Raw genomic sequence first — 27,915 nt, 5'->3', positions numbered from 1 at the left:
GATAAACAATGCAAATTAGGCAATAATAATATTATGTAATATCACTTGTACCCAGACGAGTCGGTCCGTGTAGATAAAGATTAATGTCCCAAACATGCCTACAGGACCGGTTTTAGCACTACCGCCCTGGGCGAAGATTCTTCGGCGCCTAGGGTTCTGGTAGTACTTTGGCGCCCCTTTTATTCGCCTTCAGCGCCCCTTCTTATCCGGCGTCCGGGCGGTTGCCCAGTGTCGACCCCCTTAAAGCCGCTACTGCATGCCAGCCTACTCATATTCTAGCTGCAGTTACTACTAATATATTATTCTGTGCTGTATTCGAGAGATTAAGAAAAATTTGAAAAGTCCACCATAACATTACACAGTGTATTTTATATCCATACTAATATTATAATATGCGAAAGTGTGTGTGTCTGTCTGTCTGTTATCTCTTGACGCCCTAGCCGCTAAACCGATTTTGTTGGATTTTTATGGAGATACTTTTAGTTTTGGGGAAGGGAGGGTATATGATGCTTTTTATCCCGGAAAATATTAATCGTATTAGTAAAAAAGTAACTAAGTAAACGATAAAAAAGGGTGTAATTAGACAATTTTTACCAAAATAACAAGCCTATTTCTCGACTGAATAAATACCACGTCGTCACTGTGTTTAAACCGGTGTAAAAAATTACAGTCTGCGTTGTGTAATTTAAAATTTTACATCGGTGAATGTCCCAAATCAACGCAAAATGAAAAAAAATTGTAAAAATAGTTACAACCGTGTCTGAATCACACTATATAGACGGTTTACATTATTAAGGCTGATTTACATTGATACAGTAGTAGTTCCGTCACTGGATCAGCACTGTATCAATGTAAACATGTTTCAATCCAGTCCAGCATCCAGTATCCAGCACTGGATCGAAATAGACCGGTTGCCTATTTTTCGATCCAGTGAACGCCCCCCGCATGCCGCGCAGCCCGTGCCAGTGGCACTGGATCTGTATAAACACTACGTGTCAGTGAACGCCAGTCGCTGGCGCGTAAATCGTACAGTTACCACGCGTTTTGTTTATTTCATCAACATAATATTATTGTTATCGAAAAAATGTTATCCTAAAAGTGGTCTGATGAGGAGATGAAGATTTTTAGACAATGTTTTCAATTTCCTTCGTTTTTGGTGTTATCACCGCAAAAAAGGAGAACTGACTACTGGACGCGTGTAAACAATGCGATCAAGTGCCAATGCCAGTACAGCGACGGAATCCAGTAATGCTGGCGCCAGCTACTGTATCAATGTAAATCAGCCTTAAACAATCAGCGCAGCGCTGGATTGATGTTGCTGGAATAATGTAAACCCGCTTTTAATATAGTTTAAGATAAATAAGTTTTATTTTTGTATTGCATTGCGTAAGAGGTGGTTTCCTTACATTGCAAGCAGCATCAGTACGATAACCCGGCCGGTGTCAGGAGATAACATGATACTTTCCAGATGAATTAAACATTCATAATAAATAATAATGTAATTAACTACAATTAAGTATCTAAGACATAATATCCACAATGCATAAGCCCCCTCTTCACACTCATGCTTTAATTACACCTAATGGGTAAGATCGGCAAAGTGGCGAGACAGTAACGAGACAGTGGCATGCCAGCTGCGAGACAGTGGCGAGACAGTGCCGAGACAGTTCAAACAGACAATTTTATTAGCTGAGAGAACTGTCTCGCCAATCACCAGTTACTCGCCACTCTACTCGATAGATGTAATAAAGCTATTAGGAGTTATTGATAAAAAAGTTGCCACCACGATTTCTCAGTTGTCGACATTACAGTCTGTCAAGAAAGTGAAGAAATTAAAAAGTGGCAACATCGTAGTGTCATCCCTTTCAAATCAATCTAAGCAAAAAGGGATGACACTACGATGTTACCACTTTTTAATTTCTTCACTTTCTTGACAGACTATTGGTATGACAGACCAACACGCCCAACATGTTCGACATGCCTCTATTTGTTCATCATAATAGGCCTATGTAGAGAGTCCGTATTAGCTTAACCACTAAGGATTAGGAATGATCAGACACTTTGAATAATAGCTGCCTTAATTATATAAATCTTTGACTAAGTTTACTTTGAATAGTACAAATAATTGATAAGGAGCGGTAAAGGCAGGGCCCCCGCTTTTATATGTGCAATGTATGCAATGCACTCGGGCGCCATCCTCTAGGGGCGCCAAATTGCCATCTTTAGGGGCGCCAAAACCAAGGTCCCAAAAAATTTTGCAGTCCTGTTTTTCGGTTTCATTAATTATTTTAAAAGCTCTACCAGTAACCAGCACATAGCTTGGATGTGGATGGACGACATTCTCGGTCTGGTTCTAATTGGTTTAATTGTATTTACTGTTTTGTTAATATTTAGCCGGGGGCTCAGTTCCTATACCTCTCAAGTCTCGTCAACTCGCCTTGGTAATTGGGCCTCTGAGATGAGCAAATGCCACGTTAAAACTTCAAGAGCGATATAAACGCGTCTCAAGTGTCTCAAAGTGCGCGATCACTCAACACTCAAAACATTGTTAAATTACATCAGTTACATCAACAAGAAAAAAAAATGCAAAGTATTTTTTGCAAAAATAAAATCTGTCTCTTGTCGAACATGATTTTTCTTGTAAAAATAGCGAAAACACAAAATAAATGTAGGTTTGTGAATGAACAAATTACTGATATTAGTATATTGTCTGATGGTAATAAAACCAAGCTGAAGTACATTATTATCGACATACATTGGATAGATTATAATAATTTTGAAAAAAAAAATACTTAAGTATTAGAAAAAAAAATTACTTACAACAAACAAAATTGTGTATAGCCTAGCAAACGAATGCCCAAAATGGGGGTCTGCTTGGAAAAGTCGAAAGCAGAAATTTTAACTTTGATACTTTGTTTAGAGTAGTTAGGAGATAAACATACTAAAAGTCCTGACCTCTCCGAGGTGATCCCGAGGGAGGGGGGGCAAAGAAGGTCCCGTTTTTTTGGTTTTTTGCTTACTCATCAAAAACAGTGCTTCGTACGAAATTTTCTTCTACTACATAATAAAAGCTAATTAAATTCTCTACAACTTCGTCCTTTACACTTTGTATCTATCTCCAATCATTGCCTCCCTATGAACTTCTAAAATTGGCCGATTTTCAAAAGTGTGTTTTTTAGGGTTTCGTACCCAAAGGGTAAAAACGGGACCCTATTACTGAGACTTTGATGTCTGTCCGTCTTCCTGACCGTCTGTCTGTCCATCTGTCTGTCCGTCTGTTTGTCCGTCTGTCTGTCCGTCTGTTTATCCTTCTGTTTGTCCTTCTGTATGTCCGTCTGTCTGTCTCCAGGCTGTAACTCAAGGACGATAATAGCTAGAGAGTTGAAATTTTCAGAGATTATGTATTTCTGTTGCTGCTATAGCAATAAATACTAAAAACAAAATAAATTAAATATTTTAGGGGGGCTCTCATACAACAAACTTAATTTTTCTCATACAAAAAACAATAAAATATTGAATATCGAACCTTTGCCTGATTTTTTCGTTTAACATCACTTTGGAGAAATTGTTTATGATTAGCAAAATTAGCGCATAGTGCAATAATAAAGGTGGTTTTTTTATTCTTAGGAAAAATAAAACACCCTGTATTATTCCATCATTCGCTAGTATTGCTTATAAACAAATTCTCCAAGGTAACTATGTAACAAGGTAACAAGGTAACAAACAGACGGACAGACAGATGGACAGACAGACGGTCAGGAAGACGGACAGACATTAAAGTCTCAGTATAGGGTCCCGTTTTTACCCTTTGGGTACGAAACCCTAAAAAACACACTCGGCCAATTTTAGAAGCTCATTCGCTATGAGCTTCTAAAATTGGCCGAGTGTGTTTTTTGGCAATGATTGGAGATAGATACAAAGTGTAAAGCACAAAGTTGTGGAAAATTTAATTAGCTTTTATTATGTAGTACAAGAGAATTTCGTACGAAGCATCGTTTATGATGAGTAAGCAAAAAACCAAAAAACGGGACCTTCTTTGCCCCCTTCATCGGGCTCACCTCGGAGGGGTCAGGACTTTTAGTATGTTTATCTCCTAACTAGTCTAAACAAGGTATCAAAGTCAAAATTTCTGCTTTCGACTTTTCCAAGCAGAAACAAGGATGGCACAAAGGATACAGGTGTTAATTGGTAATAATTACATCAGATACTTTGTCAAGCAACTTTGTCTACTTTAGATCAAAAAAGGCAATAGGCAGTAACCGGCTACATAGGTTAGATCCGAGACCTGAGGCTAACAGGTCTAAAAGTATGTAGCTTTAATTTGAGGTCTAGGTTGCTATTCTACAGGCAATTACAATATTTTAATATGCAGAAAGCTATTAGCTACTGCGCTTACGCAGAAGTTTAAGCGACATCGTTAGTCAGAGCGAAGCCACATTGGCACTATGTTACGTCGCGTCCTAGTGTCAATGCTTCAACATCTAACGTCCATACTAATATTATAAATGCGAACGTGTGTCAGCCTATCTGTCTGTAATCTCTTCACGTTGACCTGTTGAATCGATTTTGATTAAATTTGCTATGCCGATCTTTATTGCCCCGGGAAAGGACATAGGATATTTCTTGTCTCGTGATGCGGACAAACGTATGGTTCCCGCACAATAAACGAATTTTAGCGCAACGGAGTTGTCGTTGAATACTCGTATCGTCTTGTAATATTACGAATACGAAGGTGTGTGCGTCTTCACGCTAAAACCGCTGAACCGATTATCACGAAATTTTGCAGGGAGAGTCTTCGAGACCCGAGAGAGATTATATACTTTTATTCCGCAATGTAAGGTTTTCGCTAGATGAACTGGCGCAACGAAGTTGCGAACAACGTCTGGTATTATTCAATAATTTATGATATATATTACATTAATGGGTTGCGTCGTTTGATTAAATTTTATGATAAATTGTAATTAGTACTAATTTATTTTAACAAGGCATAAATATTTTTTATGACTTGTCAGAGAGTATTACATAGGCGTGTAATGTGTATTTTACATAAGGGCCGACCTGTGCTGGCTGTGAAGTGTGTGTGAGCAAAAACTGAGAGCGTCATTTGCGGAAACGTAAACCTTACTGTTCAAAATACAGAGGTTGAAGCCAGGTTAAGGTGACGCCGCGTTAAAGTAAAAACCGTTTTGGATATGTTTTAGATAGCCGGGCTGGTCTGTTAAAATGTTTTTTGTCGAGTAATTTAAAAACTATAAATATATTTTATATAAGCTATGGGCAAAATTATAGTATATGCTTGATAGTTCAAGCATCTGTCTGTCGGAAAAACATTTTACCACTTTGGAAGAGTCTCTCTCGCAAACTATTCAGGTTAGAAAAAAATTATGTTAGAATCCTCAATATGATTTTTGAAGACGCGGTCAATCGAATCCGCCGGGGATGTGTAAAGAATTTCCGCATGTAAAAAAGGGGGTTGAATGACTGGTATTGTATGACGACTTATGATTATCTAGGCGGCTTCGGCCACTATGTATGAATAACTGGTCACCAAAGTGTCTATATCATATTATCCTGATGAGGCTACTAGATAGCCGGTAGGCACTTCTCTACACTATATAATTAAGAAAAACAAAACACATAATATCACGTCGTTTCACATGGACCATGACACGTTATTCTGCCTTAATTTTAATGAAGTGATATCATTTTTCTGTCAGTTATATTTTGCTTTTAAAATGTAGCAGGCAACAATATATTATAAGTTAAAAAAATAAAGTTTAAAAAACTAAAACCCGACTACTAAAACACGCTCTAAAAAGTACGAAACAAGAAAACAGTTTATAGGGATATGGAAATGTTTAAAGGATAGCCGTGGTCGTATGTATGCGCTTTATTATATTAATATAATATAATGAATCTGTTTTGCTCTAGTAGGTGGCATACGACCACGGCTATCCTTTAAACATTTCCATATCCCTATAAACTGTTTTCTTGTTTCGTACTTTTTAGAGCGTGTTTTAGTAGTCGGGTTTTAGTTTTTTAAACTTTATTTTTATTTCAATTATTTTGGGGCTAAGATTCACTCGATCTTAAACTATCCAACTCCTCAAATAATCGAGGATCATGAGGATATTTAACAATTTATTTGGTTCTGTTTCACTACCTGTTGCCCGCGACTTAGTCCGCGTTAGCATAGTATAATAATTTTAAAGGAGATGGATAATTTTTTTCCAAAAAAAGTGTACTTATGTTTAGTTTAGGGTACAATTATTATTTCACTTTTAATTTATAACCTTGTATCTAAAAAAGGAGAATCAAAACTCAATATTAACGACGCGATAACGCGAAGCGGTCTTATCGCACGGGAACCGTACATTTTTGCGATATAGAAAGTATCCTATGTTCTTTCCCGGGACTTAAAGTATCTCCATACCAAATTTAAGCATAATCAGTTCAGTGGCTTGGGCGTAAACAAGTAACAGAGAGACAGACAGACACACTTAGGCATTTTTAATATTAATATAGATATTATATTAAATACATTTCAGATGTATACACTTTACACATAGTGTTATGATTATGTTCCAATTTCCGAAGATTGAATTAGAGTTATTTGGAACTGTTACATAATATTTGGGCTAGTCTTGACACACTGATCTCTGACAAAAGGTGGACTTATCAAAATTATAACAGCAATATTGGAAATCTTATCATTATATGTCAATAACGAATATAATACAGACCTAACTATTATTGATTATATTTTTAATTAGCTTGTTTACAGTGCAGTAGACTTTAGATTATTTAGACCAGGCTAGTTAGCCCCCAAGGCCCTATAACTATCTATGCCCTAACTAAGCATCATAATATTTTGATAATATGAATAATAACTATATTATCAAAATAGTTATAGATACTTTACTTAAACGTATTTAATAAATATTAGATTATAATAGAAAGATAATAATTTAGATTAACATATTTTTCTTTATAGGTTACTGTTAAGTAGGTACAGATGTCTAAAATGGAGTCGGAGGAAATGATTCCAACTGTTAAAATTGGTGCTCGGGAAGAAAATGCAGGCTCAAAAGTTAATGGTAAAGAAAAAAACAGCCTCGATGGAGCTACATTATTAACCTGTGACGACGACCGCGCAGATTACAAACACTGGTCTACAAGAAATAATTCCATATTCAAAGAAAAAAAGGATTTAGAAAAAAATAAAAAGAAGAAAAAAGTTAAATGTAAGTACAAAAAACATTCCATTACCTAGATATATCTTACACTAAAAATATAGTGGTGAATTGGTGATTTTCTAGGAATTCTCAACGTTGTTCAATTTAGTCAATGTCACGTTTCTGATATGAAAATTTTTAGGAAAACGATTTTTAAAACAATATAATAAATGTTAGTTAATTTATTTGCTATAAATATGAAAATACACTTGAAACATGTTAAACAGGAACAAATTCTGCCTATATCTATCTAAACAAGAAGTTCAATTAGAGCGACTCATAAATAAAATTTAAATAGCAGCTTGTAGCAAAATATTATATTTTATTTGAATAAAAGATTAACTTAAAATAGTCATTAGCAGTGGCGAATTTACAAATTTTCCGCCTGTGGGCTGAAATTCAATACATTAGTTTAGTTCACAATCATATCCCACCAAAAACATGTTTTGAAAATTTTTGCTGAGACGAATACATAAGGTTTTACACTGTGCGGTAGCTAAACGGCGAAGCCATACATATTTACTGGTATGTAGAATTTGTGTCAGTAGAGTTAGGCCGTGTAGTAGATTCAGAAGCTTGACTCTACATGAGATCTCATTTTTTCACAGGGCAAACCGTAAACCTTATATTGTAGTCGTCTCGGCAATATTTTACAAGAAATGTTTTTGGTGGGATTTTTTATTTCTGTAAGATAAAAAAATGGGGCTAAATTTTCCGCCCCTCTAAATCTGCCGCCCTAGGCTCAAGCCTACTTAGTCTATTGGTAAATCCGCCACTGGACTCATTAGTCACACAATTTCACAGTTCGCAGCGTCGTTGGACTAGAGGCGTTATAAGCTATCAAATTATTAGGCATTTTTATTCCATCCGAGTAAAAGACATCAACGAGTCTTTATTTAATGAAAAAAACCTTTTTATTTTTTTACTTGTTTATTACTAAGCAGAATGAAATTATGAATAATAATATTATGAATAATAATGAATAAACATAAACATAGTTCTTTAAACGCTAACGATCTCTTTTCTATTTTCAGACATCTGTAAAATAGTATGTGGAGTGATACTAATAGTTTTATCAATACTAGGATTTATTTACCCCATCAGAGATTTCATGATCTGGGACAAACTAAACATGAGGCCGGGTAAGTACTCATTTATTTCTGTCTACTTTTTTAGTCTGTGATGCAGTATTCTCGACTCTCTTTGGCTTAAGCTTAATTGGGATTTAACTTTAGCTTAACCCTAGTGTACGCCTCTACGCCTCAAAGGCGCCAACGAAACACTAAAATTCTTGCCTCTTTTTTGTTTTCACTCGTATCGTATCATGCTTCTCGTACATCTCCCATTTTATGGATACGGTCAGTATGGCAACTAAGCCAAAGCGGTATGTTTATTAGTTTTACTAGTACAATCATCCTGTGCGCTCCATAAGCGTATGGGTACCTAGTTTATGTGCAACTTTTACGCGGAACAAACATTTGCGGCATTTTGATTTATTTCAATATTTATGTAATTTTTATTTAATATATTTATTTTATAAGAAATGTTTTATTTAAATTCTTGTATTTTTTAAATTATATTATTAGAAATCCTCAAAAGAAATAAAAAAATGGCGTGTTGTAAGAATGGGGGCCTCCAAAGACTATTTGTACGATAATTGTGAAATTTAATATTATTTTAATGAAAATTGTCTAAAACGAAGATTTAATGAAATATTGTAGCTAAAAAAATATATGGTGTAGTTTTCATTATTTGGTTTAAAGGACCTTGTTATGAAGCACTGTAAAATTAATAAGTTTTCGTAAGGGCTACAGTATTTATTCATTTATGAAGTGAAAATATTTTGAATTTGATTATGTTTTGTATTTTTATTAAAGAAAATATTCGTGGGTATGTCGTTAATAAAGAAAAACGAGCTTAGCTTTATCATTTTTGCAAAAAGCTTTATAATCCGATGCGCTTTTAAAGCGTATGAGTAGTTCGAACGTAACTCCCAAGAAGAGTAATTCACTAGGGTTAAGTAGTCCTTTTTTAAGCTTAAAAGAACGGTATTTTCTATGTTAAGCCTATCCGCGACTTTGTCGGTCTCTATACTGCTCTCGAGAGACCAACACAAAATACTCTGCGGTACTCCACAAGTCCTCACTACGCCCTGAGCGGCCCGCAGCACGATTTTTACTTGTCTCTAGTAGTCTTATTAATCGAGACTTTGTATACGTATTAAGAGGATACACCAGGGGCTAGAGAAATGAAAAAAAAGTACGTGTAATATCTATAGCTGTCTCCCTTACCCCAAGCCTATACCGCAGAACGCGATAGAGACAACTGCAGAAAATCCAGAAAATCAACGATTCGTTGTCCCCTGATTCCTTCTCCAAAACTCAACCGATTTAAGTTCTTTTTTCATTAAAGATTAAAAAAAGGCTTGAGCTGTGTTCCTATGTTTTGCTTTTTTTTGTATAATCTAGCCAAATCTGTTTTCTGGACGTTTGAACAGAGCGGAAAATCTGGCCATTTTTTTGGGTTTTTGAACGTTCATATCTTATTTAATAATTAAATTATGAAAAAAAAGAAAACATAGGGACATTGTATTAGTGGCCGTAGATATTCAGGAAAAAAATTATAACTCTACTAGCATTATCCAGGGAGGAAACAGGGGACAACGTTTGTATGGAAAAAAGGGCGGTGTGGACTCCTCTTAAGATGCCAAGATACGAGTCTCATAAAAATAACGACGAAAATCGCTTATCAAACACAAAGGCTGCACTTGGCTAGTATTTGTGTGCAGTTTTTTTACTGTTATTTATTCATATTCAAATTATATGCAGTCGGGGATTACCGTAGTTGTACATTCTGTTTTATGTACATTCACTGTTTAAAAACTGCAACATTTCAATTCTGACCTCCACAAAATCAACATTCCCGTACAATAAGTACCGACCAGTATGTAATTTTATTATCGAGATTGCTCAATTGGCAATGAAGGAGTTACCTTAAGTTTACCTTTGTAGAGCTCCAAAAATATTTATCCTCATTCAAAAAAACTGCATACAAATAATGGCCAAGTGCAGCTGTTGTGTTTGATAAGCGATTTACGTCGTAATTTTTTATGAGACTCGTATATGTATAAAGCATACTCGTGTCTCGTACGTACTACATCTTTGTTATACCTACGTACAATTAGCGTCGAAAAATGCATTTTGTAAAGTTGCTTAGCTGAGATCAACATTGACATCACGTCATGATTATACACAACATAATTTTTAATTTTCTTACATAGGGATGTAAAAAATTAATATCTTATTCTTATTCTAAGTGGGCCCCTAGTCGATCAATTTTATTGTGCAATATCAATGAACAATACCTATTATTGAACAATTTATTTGACAATAAGATTGAAAGGCGGGTGCGATAAATTCAACCCTTGACGGTCAATGATATTGCATAACACGTGACATTGCATAAATAAAATTGATCGTCTAGGGGCCCGTTTGAACACGACTTGATAGAATTATGTGACGCATCTTAACCGATGTATTCCACATTCCAGGTTTCCCCAACTTCGACTGGTGGGCGGAACCACCGCTCACCACCAAAGTGAAGTCGTACCTGTTCAACGTCACCAACCACGAGCGGTTCCTGCTCGGCCTGGACGACAAGATCAACGTGCAGGAGATCGGACCCATCGTCTACATGTGAGTATAACGCCTTTATCCAAGTAACCAACTTCAAAATTATACGGGATCGCCGGCGGAGTCGTGGTGTAGGCTCACGCGATCCCGCGGCCTACCCAAGTTTTTGATTAACCAGAAGTACCACCGAGTTTTTGATTGTAATTTGTAAAATTGGTTGTATTTGGGAGGAAAGGCTGGTCATGTTTCCAGTGAATGCAGGATGTTTTGGCTAACATGCACAGGTGAACCTTACCTTTTCGACAGGCTAGAGCGTATTCGACCTCAAGCACAATATCTTTCCACACAAGTGTTCCTAGAGTAACGAATGAAACACCCTCAGGTCTCAGCAGTCAGCACAGATACTCTCAGTTCTCACATTTTCCGGGTCGGTCTTTATTCTATAATATTTAAACAGCCTTGCAACAAGTGAGTGGACAAAAAATGGCCCGTTCAGGTCAAGTTCAATGTAACTGAGGTCGCTAACCGCCGCCTGCAACCGAATTTATAAACAAGGAAAAAGTAAAAGTATTTTTACGTTATATTTGTTTATACAAATAGGTACTTAGCTACCTCTTGCGGCATTCATTTCCGGCATTGCATCAAATTCGTCCCTGAAGGGAATATACTCGAAACATTTTGGTTCTTTTATGATCAGCTTACGGAACGAATAAATGATCAAACCAGGGTTGGCTCAAAAAATATACAAGTAGTCCGTATTAGTTCATTCCGCAGTTCACGTTTTATCAATACAGTTAATTTATTCTTGGCATGGTTTTTCTTGTCATACAAAATGAAACCTGCCTTCTAGCTAACAATTAAGACCAATCATTTGGTCACATTTAAATAATTGACCTTTAAAGTATTTATTACCTGTTTTCAGGGAGCACGTTGTTTTCACCAACATAAGATTCACACCAAACGACACTCTGACGTACCGGCCGCAGAGAGAACTCATATTCTATCCCGAACTCAGCGAGTATGGCCTGAATGACACTGTGATATTACCTAACTCCGCTTTACTGGTGAGTAGTCGAATTTAAACAATTATTTATTTTGTGTGTTTATTTGTCATGTGGATGTGGACTGCATGGACTGCATGGACTGCATGGAGTATGGATTATGATTAGTAGTCTGAATTAAAAATATTGTGTATTTGTAAAGTGCGAGCTGTTAATTCTGCGCGCACGCACATACGGGCAACATCTAAATATTATTGTAAAGCTGAATCTGATGTGACCATAAAGTTAATATACCTAGCGGAAATCAAATCGCACGAATAGCTTATAGTCAATGACCATCAAATGAAAGTATGAAATCCTTTCTATCTCTGTTAGCTACCACTTTCCAGATTTTTCGTAGATAAAAATGTTGTTTGTCTTATCAAAATGAAAAAAAATGATCTAGAGCTCCCTGACAGAGATTTACGAATGAAAATGTAGAAAAGTTTATATAGATGAAGGCGCGTTCAGACGTGTGCGTTTTCTGAGCGTACGCGGGGGCCGGGGTTCGTGGAAAATATGTATGTATGTAATTATGTCATTAGCATAGAACCGCTAACTGCGAATATAGCGTTTGGGACAACTTAGATACAAGCGCCAAATTAGATACAAGTTCGGTATTGTTATTTATTGTTAATTTTTTTATTTTATTTAGAAAGACATTGTAACTGAAAAAAAGCATTAAAAATTATCGGCACCTGCACGGGCTCATCGGGTCATAAGTCATAACTCAATGATCAGTCAAGGATAATATTATGATTCATGAGGTTGTACTGAATGTAACTGTACTTAACACTACTACAAGGCCACTAGTTTGCGCCTTCAATATGTTATGTGATTGTAATATATTGTGTAATTTATTTACATGTGTGGTATATTATCTCATTTGTCATAGAAAAGATTGACTCTATACGTCGATAAGAGAACCGAGCCCCTTGAAATGGTGACATTATAGGTGATGCTGATGATTATGATTATTGATAATAATATAATACTAATTTTATAAATGCGAAATTGTCTGCCTGTCTATTGGTCTATACTCTCTATATTGTCTGTTGCTTCTCCACCTACAGGACATAGGAAAATACGGTTCCCGCGCTATACACAAATTTTGGCGCAACGGAATTATCTGGTAGAAATAAAAACCTAATTTCATTAAGACGCATTTAACCACTAATTAAATGTGTCTAAGGGTGGGTTGAACTAACTTACTTTAACTATAACTGTAACTTTAATTATAACTACAATGCAAAATGTAAAATCTTTGGTTAAAGTCAAAAATGGACGCCATATTTAACCATAACCTTGAGCTCGACAAGGCTTTACATGAATGTGGCAAAAAAGGAACTAACGCTGTCATCATACAAAAACGCCATTTTTGACCAGCAGCGCCCCCGCCCACGTTCATTTATAGCCTTGTCGGACCAGCTGTCATCTGTCAAAGTTAATGTTAAAGTTAGCCTTAACTATAACCATAACCTTAACTTTAACCACGCCTCTGGTACAACCCACCCTTAATGAAATTAATTTTTAACTTATTGAATATAATTAACTCAATGAAGTTAACTTTGATCAAATGAAAATTTCTACGGAATATGGAAAATGTATGACAACCGGAGGCCTAATCCCCTTACCCCTACCCTATTCCCTTCCCTACCCTCAACTATTCCCTTCCCTTCCCTTCCCTACCCTCCCCTGTTACCCTATTCCCTCTTGAAGGGCCGGCAGCGCACTTGCAGCTCTTCTGATGCCGCGAGTGTCCATGGGCGACGGAACTTGCTTTCCATCGGGTGACCCGTTTGCTCGTTTGCCCCCTTGTTTCATTAAAAAAAAAAGACATTTAAAATTAAAGTTAAGTGATCCTTCGGAAATCCTCGCTTTTATTCACAAATACTGGGGCATCCATAACTAATGCGATGCACCACATAGTAGGTATTTAGAAAGCCGGCCCCTAGACTATCAATTATATTGTCAATATCACGCTTCAATCTTATTGAACAGTTTATTTGACAATTAGATTTAAGGCGCGCGATGTTCAATAATTAACTCTAAAAGTCTAAACGGTCAATAATATTAAACAATACGTGATAATGCGCAATTAAATTGCTCGCCTAGGGGGCCGCTAAGATTATATTTTTACTCTTCAGGGCCTCACATCAATGCTGTCCGGAAGTGAGAACTACTTCCGGCGAATGGGTTTCAAGATGCTTTTAAAGTTGTACCCCAACAACTTCTTCGTGAAACGGACGATCCACCAGGTGCTGTGGGACTACCGCGAGTCCCTGATGGAGGGCACCAAGAACTTCGCTCCTGGCAGCGTCAATTCTACCAATATGGGATTCTTGAATAAGGTAATTGAAGATGTGAGTGAAAACTGGAAGAACACAATAACTAACAGTAAAAAAATTGCCGTTTTTTTGCATAAATGGAGGCTTTAGGCCCTGAAATGTAAAGATTTGAAATAAAAAAACTGTGCGTTTTATGTGTGTGAGATATAACTACGTCAGGGTGTAACAAAACTAAGTGATAATACTTCAGAGTGTGTACATGTTCCTCGTACTTCGTAGAGAGTGCACTGTGAAAGTAGCAGCGCTGAAAGACCAATTTTTTTTTCACTTTTGTATGGGGAAACTCGTGACGCTGGGGCGCTTGCCCATAGAAAAGTGAAAAAAATTGCTCTTTCAGCGCTGCGACTTTCACAGTGAACTCTCTACAAGGAACACGTACACACCGTAAAGTATTAACACTTAGTTTAGTTACACCCTGTATATTAATAAGCAGGTAAAAAAAATGAGTAAATATCTTCTAATTGTGTTCTTCAACTCAGTTGAAATTATAATGTATAATGTAAGCAGAGTGAATAATGCTCGGAGATGAATTTAAAAAAAAAAACACGATGAAAAACTCCAACTAGATCTAAAATTCTAAACCTAAGTTCTGCTGTAGTGTTAGGCTGATGATGATGAACAATAGCTAAGGACATTCTCGATCAAGAAGCTTGGAAAAATAAAAGTAACACCGACATAACTTATTTCAATTGTTTTTCATCTTTTCGACATGTTAAAAATGTACGAAATTGTTATTTTCAGACATACGAGCTGATGCAAAATCAAGTGACCGTGAAGATAGGGCCGCGCTGGGGCCACGAGAACTTCTTCAGGATATACGACTACGAGGACCTGCCGCAGCTCACCGGGTACGACATGGACGTGAGTATACGATATCGTATCTTTTCAAATTTTTTATACGTGGGAGAGCCATGCTTCGGCACGAATGGGCCGGCTCGACCGGATAAATACCACGTTCTCACAGAAAACCGGCGTGAAACAGCGCTTGCGCTGTGTTTCGCCGAGTGAGTGAGTTTACCGGAGGCCCAATCCCCTACCCTATTTCCTTCCCTCCCCTATTCCCTTCCCTCCCCTATTACCCTATTCCCTCTTAAAAGGCCGGCAACGCACCTGTAGCTCTTCTGATGCTGCGAGTGTCCATGGGCGACGGAAGTTGCTTTCCATCAGGTGACCCGTTTGCTCGTTTGCCCCCTTATTTCATAAAAAAAGGGGATTTCATGAAACCAAAAATATTAATAGTAAGTCGAGAGTGAACAGCTGATGATAAAATACACAGGTGTAACACAACTAAGTGATAATACTTTAGGGTGTGTATGGGGAGATAGAGTTCGCTGTGAAAGACTGAAAGTAGCAGCGCTGAAAGAGCAATTTTTTGTGATTTGTATGGGCAAGCGCCCCAGTGTTATGCATTTTCCCATACAAATCACAAACAATTTGCTCTTTCAGCGCTGCTACTTTTACAGTGAACTCTATATGAGGAACACAATAGTCAACACACTCTAAAATATTATCACTTAGATTTGTTATACCCTGTATCAGCCCGTGTTACACTACACTTTTCAGGGGAAGGCGTTGCCCTTTGCAAAAAACTCAAACTCAATTGTTTTATTCAAAATAAAAAAATAATGAAATATTCTCTGAACGTCTACATGATGCCTACCACCGGTCCGGGTGATACTTGCCTTACAGTATACTCCCTAAATCTTAAGTGCCCTTAAGAAATGTAGGGTTCCTAAATACACTCGATCATGTTAGGTTAACTAGCTATTAGTATATCAAGTTCCAAATCGTACCAAGTAAACATTTAAACAATTTGCTCATTATTCATATCGCTCTTGTTTATTTCAGACTTGCTTGGACAACGCTATCAACGCTACGGAAGGAATTCTGTTTCCTCATTACTTGAAGAAAACAGACGTGCCGCTATTCTTTAGCAAGTCCATATGTAGACTGATGCCACTGGTTTTCGATGGTACGTAGATAATATTTAAAGACTACACGATAACCCGATAACACGGAGTATAATATAGACAAAGGGCCTAGACAAGACGTGGCAAGCGATTATCGTAAACGCCAACGCCACAAAATGCATGGGGATTTGACATTAGTATTCGCTAGGGAAGCGACGACTTATGTCAAATCGCATACATTTTGTTAGCGTTTACGATAATCGCTTGCCACTTGTATACTAGGGCAGGGATGGTGAACCAATGGCATAGTGCCACCAGTGCCACGCGACATAAAATTTTGAGCACGCCACTGGTCCCAAAACTAGTACCGAAATATTTATTTTACAAACAATGAATGTTATAGATCCACCTCTGCTTAGTGGTGACCACCACAGGCAACCACTACAATTAGGCAAATTTTGAAATATGCACCGAATCACAAACAAATGTGAATGGTACGTTTATGACTTCTTCATAAAAGGGCACGTTGATACGAAAAGGTTCGACATCTCTGCCCTGGGCTATACTAGATCTTAGGTCCCTGAGGCTGGTCCATCAAATTAGGAAGCTGATGACAGCTCACATTTTAAACTTAAATCGTACAACGGCCGCATCAGAGACATTAAACATTACTTAACTTAATCAAGATATTGACATAAAAAATATGAAGTACACGTATATTCCAGAACCTTCATTTATAATCATAAGCGCCTAAATCCTTACGGCTGCACCTAAAGGAATATGCCTTTCGGCCACAATTTAGGCGCTACGATAGAAGAAAGCATACATAAAGTTCCAAAAGCATTATCTTTTATTTTGGTTTTGTCATACTTTGGTAAAAAATTGATGTTTTAAATTCGTGTTATTTGAATACGTAATTAAATTACTACTTCTCATATAACTTTTTTCAGAGGAGCGCAAAGAGGGCAGCCTCACTCTCTACCGGTACAACTTTTCAAAGACTGCGTTCGACAATAAAGTGGACGTACCTGAGGGTTGTCAGAACGACGAGCTGCTGCTGCCTTCCGGAATCAAGGATGGTTCCAAATGTTACACAGGTACTTTAACAAGGTGTAACAAAGCTAAGTGATAATACTTTAGGGCTTGTATTACAGAGTTTGCTGTGAAAGTGGCAGCGCTGAAAGAGTTACTTTATTTTCTACTTTTTTATGGGAAAATTCATAACGCTCGGCCGCTTGCCCATACAAATCACAAAAAAAAATATTTGCTCTCTCAGCGCTGCTACTTTCACAGTGAACTCTGTATGAGGGACGCATACAAACCTTGTTTAATAAATGCTTTACATAATAATAGCCTATCCACTTTAGCGAAAGATGGATCAATACAAAAACTAGGAACGGTATGTGAATGGCCGATTTTTTTCCTATATCTAGCGACCGGACGAAGTTGTAAACACAACTCGTATCAGTATAAGCATACGTGTGATTTTGTTATCATGCATCTCGGTCCAGGAACTATTTAAAGAAACCCCAAGCAATTAATAATCTTCATTCAAAATAATAACATTTAAATACTTCCTTAATCATCAACATTTTTATTTTAAACACATCTTGGTCCAAAATAATATGTCATTTAAATGTATATTTATGCTATTGCATAGCCTTTATTGCGGGATTTGAGCGCGACGACTGAATCAAGAAATTGCGTAACGAAAATAAAGCTAACACCCCACATTCCGACCTGCACGCGGTGCGGCTTTGTAAGTTGTGCATCGTCTAACGTCGTTTTAAGTCGGCAGAATTCGGCACGGCGACGTACTATGCGAATTATAATTATTGCAAAGGTTGCATAAAAATGCTATGCTGTACCGCGGCAGTCCCCGAGAGCCACACATATTTTTTTATTTTAGTTACGTAATATTTTGCGGAACCGCTAGAACTCTGCCTGATAGGTCTCGTCAATAGGCCCACTCAGTGGGCCCGCTATATACACCCAGGTTCCAAGAGGTCCAACTTACAAACAACAATCATATTCCAGGGTTTCCCATGGTGCTCTCTCTGCCGCACTTCAACGGCGCCAACATCACGCCCGACCTCTACGTGACGGGGCTCACGCCGGACTCCGAGAGACACTCGCTCGGCTACTACGATATTGAACCGGTGATTATTGTACTACTGTCTACTCTATCTCGACATATTTATCTATAATCGATTTTTGGGAAAATCGATTAAAAAGTTTTATTGGTAACTCCGTAAAGACCTCTGTGGCTCAGTTGGTGGGCTGTTGGTAATAATAATAATAGCTCCCACACCGGTTGCGGTGACGGTGGCCGGTTTCATTGAAACACTCTCAATTCCTTTACTCTCACCCAGTGGGACGGTAGACCGACACGACCGGCGAAAGATCAGGCGCAGGACCGACTTTTTACATGCCCATCCGACGCATGGATCATCTTACTTGTCAGACAATCAGGTGATCAGCCTGCATTGTCCTAACCAAACTTGGAAATAACATGTTTCCAACGCGGGAATCGAACCCACGACCTCCGAGACAAGAGCCGCACTCTATACCACTAGACCACGGAGGCGTTAAAGGCTGTTGGTAGCTCAAGTCGGGGGTCGCGGGTTCGAATCCCGCCGACGGAACAAAAAGTTTTCAAAGTTCTTGGGTCATGGATGTGTATTAAATTTGTGTATAAATTTAAAATATATATTTTCGCATTTATAATATTAGTATGTATCGTTAATCAGGGTAAGTTCGGATAGGGTACCTAAGTCTGGATAATGCAGCTTATCACTAAATTAGTGTTTTTTTTTTGCCTCGCGCCAGGATGCATATATATTATACGCCATACTGCACTGCAACCGCCAACTGTAGTACCAGGCGAACAAAATATTTAATTTAGCGTCGACTTGAATTATCCGGACTTACTCTGTATCCGAAGTCCGAACTTACTCTGATTAACCTTATACATGATTTTAATTATTTTCGTTGTGAACTGACCGTTTATATGTCCAGTTGACTGGTATCCCCCTGCACCTGAGAGTGAGGGTGCAGTGCAACCTGTGGGTACACGACATCACCGACCTGTACTCCTGGAAGTTCAACAAGTTCGCCAACTTGGTGCTGCCGCTCGTGTGGTTTGAGTTTGTAAGTCTTTTTCATCTTCTCATCATGTTTTGTTAATATTTTTACCCGACTTCCAAAAAGTCAGTTATTTTCAAGCAATATAGGAAACTAATATGTAGGTGTGTATATAATCGTAGGTAAAACCCAATTCAAGCTACTATTGATTTTTTACCTACAAAAATAAAACATTATTTGTTATTATTTTATTTTGATAAACCGAAAATTTTACTGTACCTATGTAATTATTATTAATGTTTACTCAATGTCCTTTTCCAGAGTCAGGAGGAGCTGCCATCTTACATCACGAACTTCCTTTACTTCGTGGTCATCGGTCTGCCGATCGTATCTAACCTCCTTGCGACCGTCCTCCTCCTCGGTGGCTGCTACCTTCTGCTCAAACAGACTGACAGGAAGAAAATTAGTATAGGCACCAAACAGGTTTTTAAGTCGCTAAGAAAATAAATTATATTTAATACGGAGCGTCTTTTTATTAGTCCTTAACCCGAAAATCGTTCGTTACACCTTGAGTGACTTGTAAACGAATGTCAAGGAAAACCTTGCCGGTTGCTAATCTGGCGGATAATAGGTACGTGTTCGCAACTCTTGCGCAGGCCGGTGTGGACGCAATCATGATTTAAAGGCATTTTTTTCTAAAACACATGGTTACGAAGGAAAATAATTAAGATCAAAATAAATTGCGGGTAGAAATTGAAGGTAGTTCGAAAAACCTTCGATTTGACAGATAAAAGCCCAGAACGGTCACATTCTTCAGTTGTTTTTGAGCCACGGGTAAAACAGGTGCTGTTTAAAAATTTAAAAATAAAAATTTTGACAAAAAGTGTGGAATGTGATTTTTTTTGTAAATATTTTTTCTTCGGAAAAACATTTTCAAGTAAGTATAAAAGTTTTAACATCTAAAAATTGTCTTTGCTTTGATAGTGTTTACTATACTCGAAGTATTACAAATCTAGTAGGTTAATGCATTCCTAAAATGTTGCAACTCGTAAGCCTCGACTGCGACTGCAGATGTCACGGCGACCTCGGTCAAGGCTCGCGCAATATTCCACCAAAACAAACGCACCACCGAGGCACTGCACGCATTTCTCCGCTAGGAGGCACCGATCACCATTGCGCTAATTGGTGATTCTTATCAGAGTTAGGGACGTATACGGCGAGATAGAAGTAGGAGGCCACGGAGGACAATTGACAGATGAATGGCTCGCTCGATCCAAGAAGGTTAAACTATATTATTTCGTAAGTGGCGGCCGGCGTGCGCATCGCGCGAGCGCCCAACACTACGACTTGTGCAGTGAACGTTCATGAATTATTATTTATTACTAACATTTTAATTGTGATTTGTGAATCAAGCCGGTGAGTATTATTTACTAAGCACAATATTTACGTAAATACCGACGTAGCTATACATATTTTATGATACTTCAGGTAAAAATCAGGTTTGTATGATACAGCTGCTGAAATAATATAAAAAATAGGGAATGTAAAATAAAAGTCGAGCTCTGTTAATTTAATAAACCATACAAAAAATATTCGCTATAAAACTAAAAAATATTTAATTCATAATTAATTTTTAAATTTTTTTGTTGATATAGGGTATCATATTATTATATTGGTCCTTACGTGATTCCTTGGTCCAAAATCTAGAATTTAGGACTTCATTATCTAAAGCTTTATAAATAATACAGCTTTATAGCTTTAAAGCTCGTAAATATTTTTTTATATAAGCAAGATGTTAAAAATACCTGTTATGTTTAGTTAATGTTTTGTACAATATTTTTAACGGAATAAATGGTTTATAGAATAATCCTAGTTAATGAGGTCTAATAACAATAATATTACTTATCCAAAGACGATATTAAATATTTTATATTATTTTTAATTTGCATTGTAGGCCCCTATATTTAAAGCCCCTGCCCCAAAATACGCTGCGTCTCAAAAAACTTTTTAATATTTTTAGATAATTTCTTGATATTTTGATAATAAAGAACCCTTCAATTTTTTAATAAAATAATAATCACTATTGTAGATTATGATTAGCAAAATTTTGTCAAACCAAAATAACCTAAGTACGCCTACCATATAGTAACTTATTGCATTTCAATAAACCTTTCATATTACATGAATCAATGAAACACTCGTAGGCCCTTACATGTTTTTTTTTACCTCCGATTTGCTTGATTCGAATCATGTACCTACTTAATGCTGTCATCTACTGAACCCCCAGCCTCGTTACACATACTTTACCTATAAATGCGGGATGCAGTTTTTATACCAGACTGCAATTAAAGCTATAAAACTAACTTCTACTATTTTAAAGGTCCTAAATACTATAAAGTGAATGTTGCCAAGGTTTTTAGTTCAAAGACCAAGCATTAGTAGTCGTTAGCAATCTTTGGTGCGACTAGAAATTATTTTAAATTTTAAATTATATGAATTAATTTACATAGTATTATGTGCATATTTTAGATACAAATATTAACACGGCGATGTCGCAAGTGTTGGAAACAATGTTGAAAATCGTGTCTTGTAAAATATTGTTATGTTTACGGTGAGCTTTATTGGGTGGAGGATTCAATCTATAGTCTGGATAGTGCAGAAATTGGAGATTAATAAAACATTTTATACCATTTAAAGCCACTCATAGAGCTATTAAAACTATTTGATATAGTGATGAGATATTTTTAGTTTAGTTTGTTAATTTTAAAAGAACTTTTCGGCCCCACTGAAGTGCCGTAAAGTTCTTTCGAACAAACTAACTACTTCGGTATTCCGCTGGAGCACTATAGGTACTATTCTGGATAAAATAAGTCATAACTCCAATATATTCGTAATCCACTAAGACTACAATAACTTTCCAAAAAATAGTATTTTTTTTCTCTCATATCTGTACAAAAATTTACAATTATTATTATTAATATGGGTGTACAAAATGTAGGCAATGCAAACAAAGTGATAATAAAAGAAAATTACCCAAGGCCCGGCGCAGAAGAAATGTATCTCAGTTATTTTGTGTATTTTATGTGTAACATTTTTTCATAGGCGTGTTTGCCGCAGTATGTGGCTAAGATAGAAAAAAAAATGCTTTTAGATGTTTTCAGCCGCTAATTGAAAATTACATTACATTGAACATATCGACTCCAAAATGTTATAAAATAGTAATGAATTATGTTTCTAATATACATAATTATAATAATAATAAATCTTTATTTTTCAATAAAATCACATACAATATGACTAATATGAGTCATCCCCATTAAGCATAAGATTACTTGTTTTATTATTATATTATTATACCGATCTTTTTTATGTAAGTACATAGGGAAAATAAACAGAATGACAAGATTTAGTGAAAATAAGTATACAGGGCATGGGCGCCGACAGAAATAATTTCCAAGGGGTGCAGATTTTAGTTTTTTTTCTTTTCTTTTTACGAATAACAGTGACTCTATTTACGTCAACAGAATATATTATACATATTTTAGTGCCGAAACATTACGAACTATCTTTGTACAGCTTTCAACATACTGCTTTTTATTTCAATAATTCCTGTTGATCCCGAGATTTCCAAGGGGTGCAAGTGCACCACCCTCCTGCCGGTGCCCATGATACAGGGTGTAAGAAAAATAAGTGATAATACTTTAGGGTGTGTACGTGTTCCTTGTAGAGAGTTCAATGTAAATTACTTTTAACATACAGAATTTGTAGTACCTATCTTTATTCCTAAAAGGAAAAAGTAAGTGTCTTTGTAGGTTTAGTGATTGTTTAAAACATTTCATAAAAGCAATTTAAACTAAAATTGTTAGGTACGCCTGAAAATAATAAAATAGCATTTTTTTTACTTAAGCCACTTTTTACGGAAATAACACATACATTTCTTTTACTAATAAAGTATACAAAAAACTGAGATACCTTACTTTTGTGCCGGAGCTTGGGCTTTTTTGGGTGTTCGTCTTTAATTTAATATAATAAAGTTCAATAATGTTTCGATATTCGTTGCATAAAAATGTTTACAACCTCTGACTTGATCAATATAATAAAGCCAGTAGGCCAGTACCATATTATTAGGTACTATACATAGTACACACGTACTTAAAATCTAGATAAAACAATTTGTGTATAGGCTGAGTGCTGTAGCCTATAATGCGAAGTACTCACATACGGTTTTGCTCGATCGAGCAATAACGTCGAGCAAAAACCCGCGGCTCGAGATTTCGTCCACACATTCAGCATTGCTCCATAGTTTTATTCTAAATCGATATAATTTAAATCCATCGAGCCGGCTCGATGCGAGCCTTCGAGCTGTGAGTTTTACGGTCCACACAGTAATTATTACTGGATTTGGAGTAAAACTATGGAGCAAAACCGCATGTGAGTACTTATCATAATAGAGTTATACGTATTATTTCACCCACATTATACAGAATGTAACAAAACACAGTGATAAAATATTATGATAATATCTACTTTAGGGTTTAGTTACCTACATAAGGGACACATACACATTCCACATGTGTCCCTTAATAATTATGTAGAGTTCACTGTGACAGTAGCAGCGTTGAAAGAGCTTTTTTGTGTGATTTGTATGGGCAATCCGCCCGGCGTCATGACTTTGCCCATACAAAAGTTAGAAAAGAAGATACTCTTTCAACGATGCTATTTTCACAGTCAGGCAAAAAACAAAGTAAGGAGTAAAAAATTCATTATGAAGTTAACTTTAAACCCTGGTTTTTTCAGGCAATGGCCAATGGTTATTTCACCCGCTTATAATCTCTTTAATGATGTTACCTATTCTTTTAATTCGGTAATATATTTAGCGCCCATCTCGCATATTTTTAGTTTGGTCTTAAGACTTAAAATTAATATTTTTTATTTCTTAATTAAATATGTTACTGTACTTAAATGAATAGGTATACTGTACTTAAAGGAATATGTATAATAGAAATATTTACACTGCGGTTCGAATCCACTAATTAAAAAAAAAAAACTTCTCTGTTTCGAACCGCGGTATGAATCGGGTAATTCAAAAACAATTCTTCGCTGTTTGGAACCGCGGTTCGAAAATCTGTGGTGTGAACCAGCGAAAGACCCAAAACATATTATTTACAAAAACATTTCTTCTTTAAATATAAGTATACATATACTTTGTTTTCCGCGTTCTAATCTATGAACCTTCGACAAAACGTACCTACACACTATGTACTATCTACTTCACTCACATGTTAGCCTATGCTCTAATGCTCTCTCTTTGTAAACAATTAGCTGGCATTTCACAAAGAGGTCACAAGTCACACGTGACTATTATAATACAATTTTTTTAAATAAATATTATAATATCATAGAATATAGATGACGCCGGCAACTCCGTTGCGCCAAAATTCGTAAATCGCGCACGAACCCGTACATTTTACCGGGATCAAAAGTATCCTATGTCCTTTCCCAGGACTTAAAGTATCTCCATACCAAATTTCATCGAAGTCTATGGTAATCTATGGTTTAAGCGTGACAGACAGACAGTTAAACACACTTTCACATTCGTAATATTACTTAGTAATTAGTATGGATATGAAGCAATGCGTTATAATGTTACAAAATACGTAAAAGATTTTGAGGAACAAAAATATTATCAAGTAAAATCTGACGACCTCTGTAGCTCAGTTGGTGGGCTGTTGGTAGCTCAAGCCGGGGGTTGCGGGTTTGAATCCCGCCGACGGAACAAAAAGTCTTCTAAGTTCCTGGGTCATGGATGTGTATTAAATATGTGTATCATATTATAATACAAATCTTAAATATATTATATATAGTATAAAAGTATTAAATATATTTCCATTGTGTGGTACCCGTAACATAAGTCCTTCAGGAACTAACCACGGGGCCAGACTGACGTGGTGTGAAGCACCCATAGATATTATAAAAAAAACATCAAAGTTGAGCCAAGCTGCTTACTACATCGCACACGCTCTAACTAGAGTTAGCCCAACTTTGCTAACTACATCTGAGATTAATCCTACATTGTATACTCCGACAACCTGAGCACTTTTGTGGTACACTTTACGGAAAAACTATAAGGCCTATTGATTTGTGTTTTAACTTAGCAATTTTTATTTATATTATGTAGACGTGTTAAATCTCGGTTATTTAAGGTTTGGTTACTATTAAAAAACTGCCCCACGCAGAAAAACGACGCGAGCCCTCACGAAGCTGGCTTTTAGCTAGTTAAGGTGACGCCGCGTTAAAGTAAAAAACCGTGTTGGATATGTTTTAGATTACTTGTTTTCTATAAGAGGCCAAGCTATGGACAAATTAAAGTGTATGCTTGAACCAATTTATGTCTGTACAAATTTTGGAAGCTTAAATCACTCTCCTCTGTTGGCAAAATAGGAATCCCTTTTTACATAGGTCTTTTTGATTGATTATTTTGTGTTATAAAAGTTGACCAATCGTGTTATGCTATGAGTAATTCAAAGACAAAAACATGATGAATACTGACAATTAACTTTAATTTCTTAGCTTTGGTCATTGCTGAGAAATATCGATATCGCTACATCCAAATTATCATGGCGTCACCTTAAATCTTAATATATTATTGTGGCTTGGCCTTTTCCTATTCACTATTTTCCTATTTTACCGATTTATTTGTGTATTTTTGTCTATTGATTTTGGTAATAAAAAACCCTGTAGCATAGCTTAGAGATCGTACAGTTACGTATTTCTAACTAGATGATGCCCGCAACTCTGTTGCGCCAAAATTCGTTTAACGCGCGGGAACCGTACATTTTTCGGGATAAAAAGTATACTATGTCCTTTCCCGGGACTCAAAGTATCTCCATGCCAAATTTCAGCAAAATCGGTTTAGCGGTTTGAGCGTGAAGAGGTAACAGACAGACAGACACACTTTCGCATTTATAATATTAGTATGGATATAGCATTTATAGCTTATCGAATCATTGAGGAAAACTCCACAACTGTTTTCCAACTTGCGAGGAATTGAGATGTGTAAACTATCTTTGATATAATTAGTAAAGTAATGTTAATACTGACGTATTAACATTACTTTACTAATTATATATTTTAGCGCATTGCTGTTAATAAAACTAATAGCTACGCCCTAATACAATATGTGGCTATTTTTAACCGTCTTCCAAAAAAGGAGGTTAAATATATCTATCTATTATGTTACACGTGTTTATTAAATATTTAAATTAAAATGAATGCTTCTAATGACACAGGTGACACGATAAATGAATGTTGTGAAATTAAATCTACATTAGGCCCTGAGTACTTTATCGATTAAAGTTATTATAAAATACTTTCTATTTATTACTAAACTATCTTTATTTTTTGCGTTTACAAGTGATGATAAAATATTATAAATAACATTAAAGTCGTCATTTGTAGTTCATTTACTTATTGTATCTCAGTTGTAGTCCCCAACTACATTTAAATACTTGGCTGGGGCATTGTCGCGCGCGGCGCGGCCGTGCCTCAGATAATATGGTGCTCCCTCACCGCGAGCATTCACGTGTAATACATTTTAGATTCGTCTTTGAGCATTACATTACTACCTCCCTGATCGACGAGCATTCACGTGTAATTTAACATTTTAGATTCGTCTTTGAGCATTAGGTACATTACAATACTACCTCCCTGACTGACGAGCGTTCGCGTGTAATGTAACATTCGACTTTGAGCATTCCAGCGCATTGATATTACAAGTTGTATCAAGCTATTACACACTGTATCAATACAGGGTGCGCATTGTAATGCTCGGCTCTCCTCTCTCTCTGATGTAACACTCGACTCTGTAACGTCACTAACGTTACATTAGAAGCGAATGCTCTCCGTCTTCATACCCATACAAATGGCCCGGATCGGCAATTTGTACGGGTATGAAGACGGATTTTTTGAGTTCCCAGCTTTGTTCTCATAGAAAAAGTTGTTCATTTTGACGGGCTCATTTGATGGTTTCGAGGATAACGGTGTTTACACTAACACACTGTGTATCTGTTTATTAATTTTCCTTTGGTATATTATATTTGCAAGTATACTTACAGTTTATTTATGCAATAATTTTAATAACATGCTATAATAGACACGAATTTAATCACTGTTTTGAGTCTAGAGGTGCATAATTTTTGTGAATCGGTAGCTAACATGTCCATTAAAAAATACTTTATGCAATATGCATAATAAACTAATCTGACACATCGTTTATGAATAAATATTAGTTACAATTAATTATACTAAAGTCTAAATAGCACAATATAAATTAAGGTAAACAAGAGAACCGGCTGCGCGTGTTGCAACGGCGACGAGCAGTCTCACTTGAGAAGTTCGTTAGATCTAAATATAGTTTTTAGGGTTCCATACCCAAAGGGTAAAAAAGGTATTACTTAGGGCCGTATAAATAGTCTGCTGCTGATACTTAAAGCGGGCTCCACGCTCGCGGCGCGAAAGCCCGCGTAGGCCGTGAACCGCGAGTGTGGAGGGTTTCGCGGCTTCGCGTTCGCACTTTGCGGCTTACCCCGTCCGGTGTCGGTTTTTTGGCCCGCGACTACGCGCTACGCGCTAAGAACACGACGCGGATGAATACGGCCCTCTACACT

The 27,915-nt window shown here is 36.7% G+C and overlaps 2 protein-coding genes and 1 long non-coding RNA gene across 4 annotated transcripts in view; 2 read left to right on the top strand and 1 right to left on the bottom strand.

Annotated features, from left to right (window-relative positions):
- The window catches only part of LOC121726745 (scavenger receptor class B member 1-like), a 29,801-nt gene extending 10,028 nt beyond the window's left edge, over positions 1-19,773 (top strand). For both annotated transcript variants that reach the window (XM_042114220.1, XM_042114219.1), the window contains exons 2-12: positions 6,995-7,244; positions 8,270-8,377; positions 10,786-10,930; positions 11,790-11,931; positions 14,055-14,258; positions 14,997-15,116; positions 16,104-16,227; positions 17,116-17,262; positions 18,203-18,324; positions 19,184-19,315; positions 19,571-19,773. In XM_042114220.1, the coding sequence (XP_041970154.1) occupies positions 7,016-7,244; positions 8,270-8,377; positions 10,786-10,930; positions 11,790-11,931; positions 14,055-14,258; positions 14,997-15,116; positions 16,104-16,227; positions 17,116-17,262; positions 18,203-18,324; positions 19,184-19,315; positions 19,571-19,756 (1,659 nt within the window). In that variant the 5' untranslated portion in view covers positions 6,995-7,015 and the 3' untranslated portion in view covers positions 19,757-19,773. The remainder of the gene's footprint in view (positions 1-6,994; positions 7,245-8,269; positions 8,378-10,785; positions 10,931-11,789; positions 11,932-14,054; positions 14,259-14,996; positions 15,117-16,103; positions 16,228-17,115; positions 17,263-18,202; positions 18,325-19,183; positions 19,316-19,570) is intronic.
- LOC121726760 lies at positions 11,297-27,810 on the bottom strand. The gene is made up of 3 exons (XR_006035578.1): positions 27,735-27,810; positions 25,303-25,304; positions 11,297-11,307 (listed from the first exon to the last, which is right to left on the bottom strand). It is a non-coding gene; the product is annotated as an uncharacterized LOC121726760 (long non-coding RNA).
- Positions 20,417-27,915, top strand: part of LOC121726746 (scavenger receptor class B member 1-like) — a 37,749-nt gene continuing 30,250 nt past the window's right edge. The window contains exon 1 of the mRNA XM_042114221.1: positions 20,417-20,665. The gene's annotated coding sequence lies outside the window, so the exon portion shown is untranslated. The remainder of the gene's footprint in view (positions 20,666-27,915) is intronic.

The sequence above is a fragment of the Aricia agestis genome, chromosome 5, assembly GCF_905147365.1.
Source record: "Aricia agestis chromosome 5, ilAriAges1.1, whole genome shotgun sequence".
Lineage (NCBI taxonomy): Eukaryota > Metazoa > Arthropoda > Insecta > Lepidoptera > Lycaenidae > Aricia > Aricia agestis.
The sequence above is the reverse complement of the archived record's forward strand: the minus strand, read 5'-3'. Positions and strand labels throughout refer to the sequence as shown.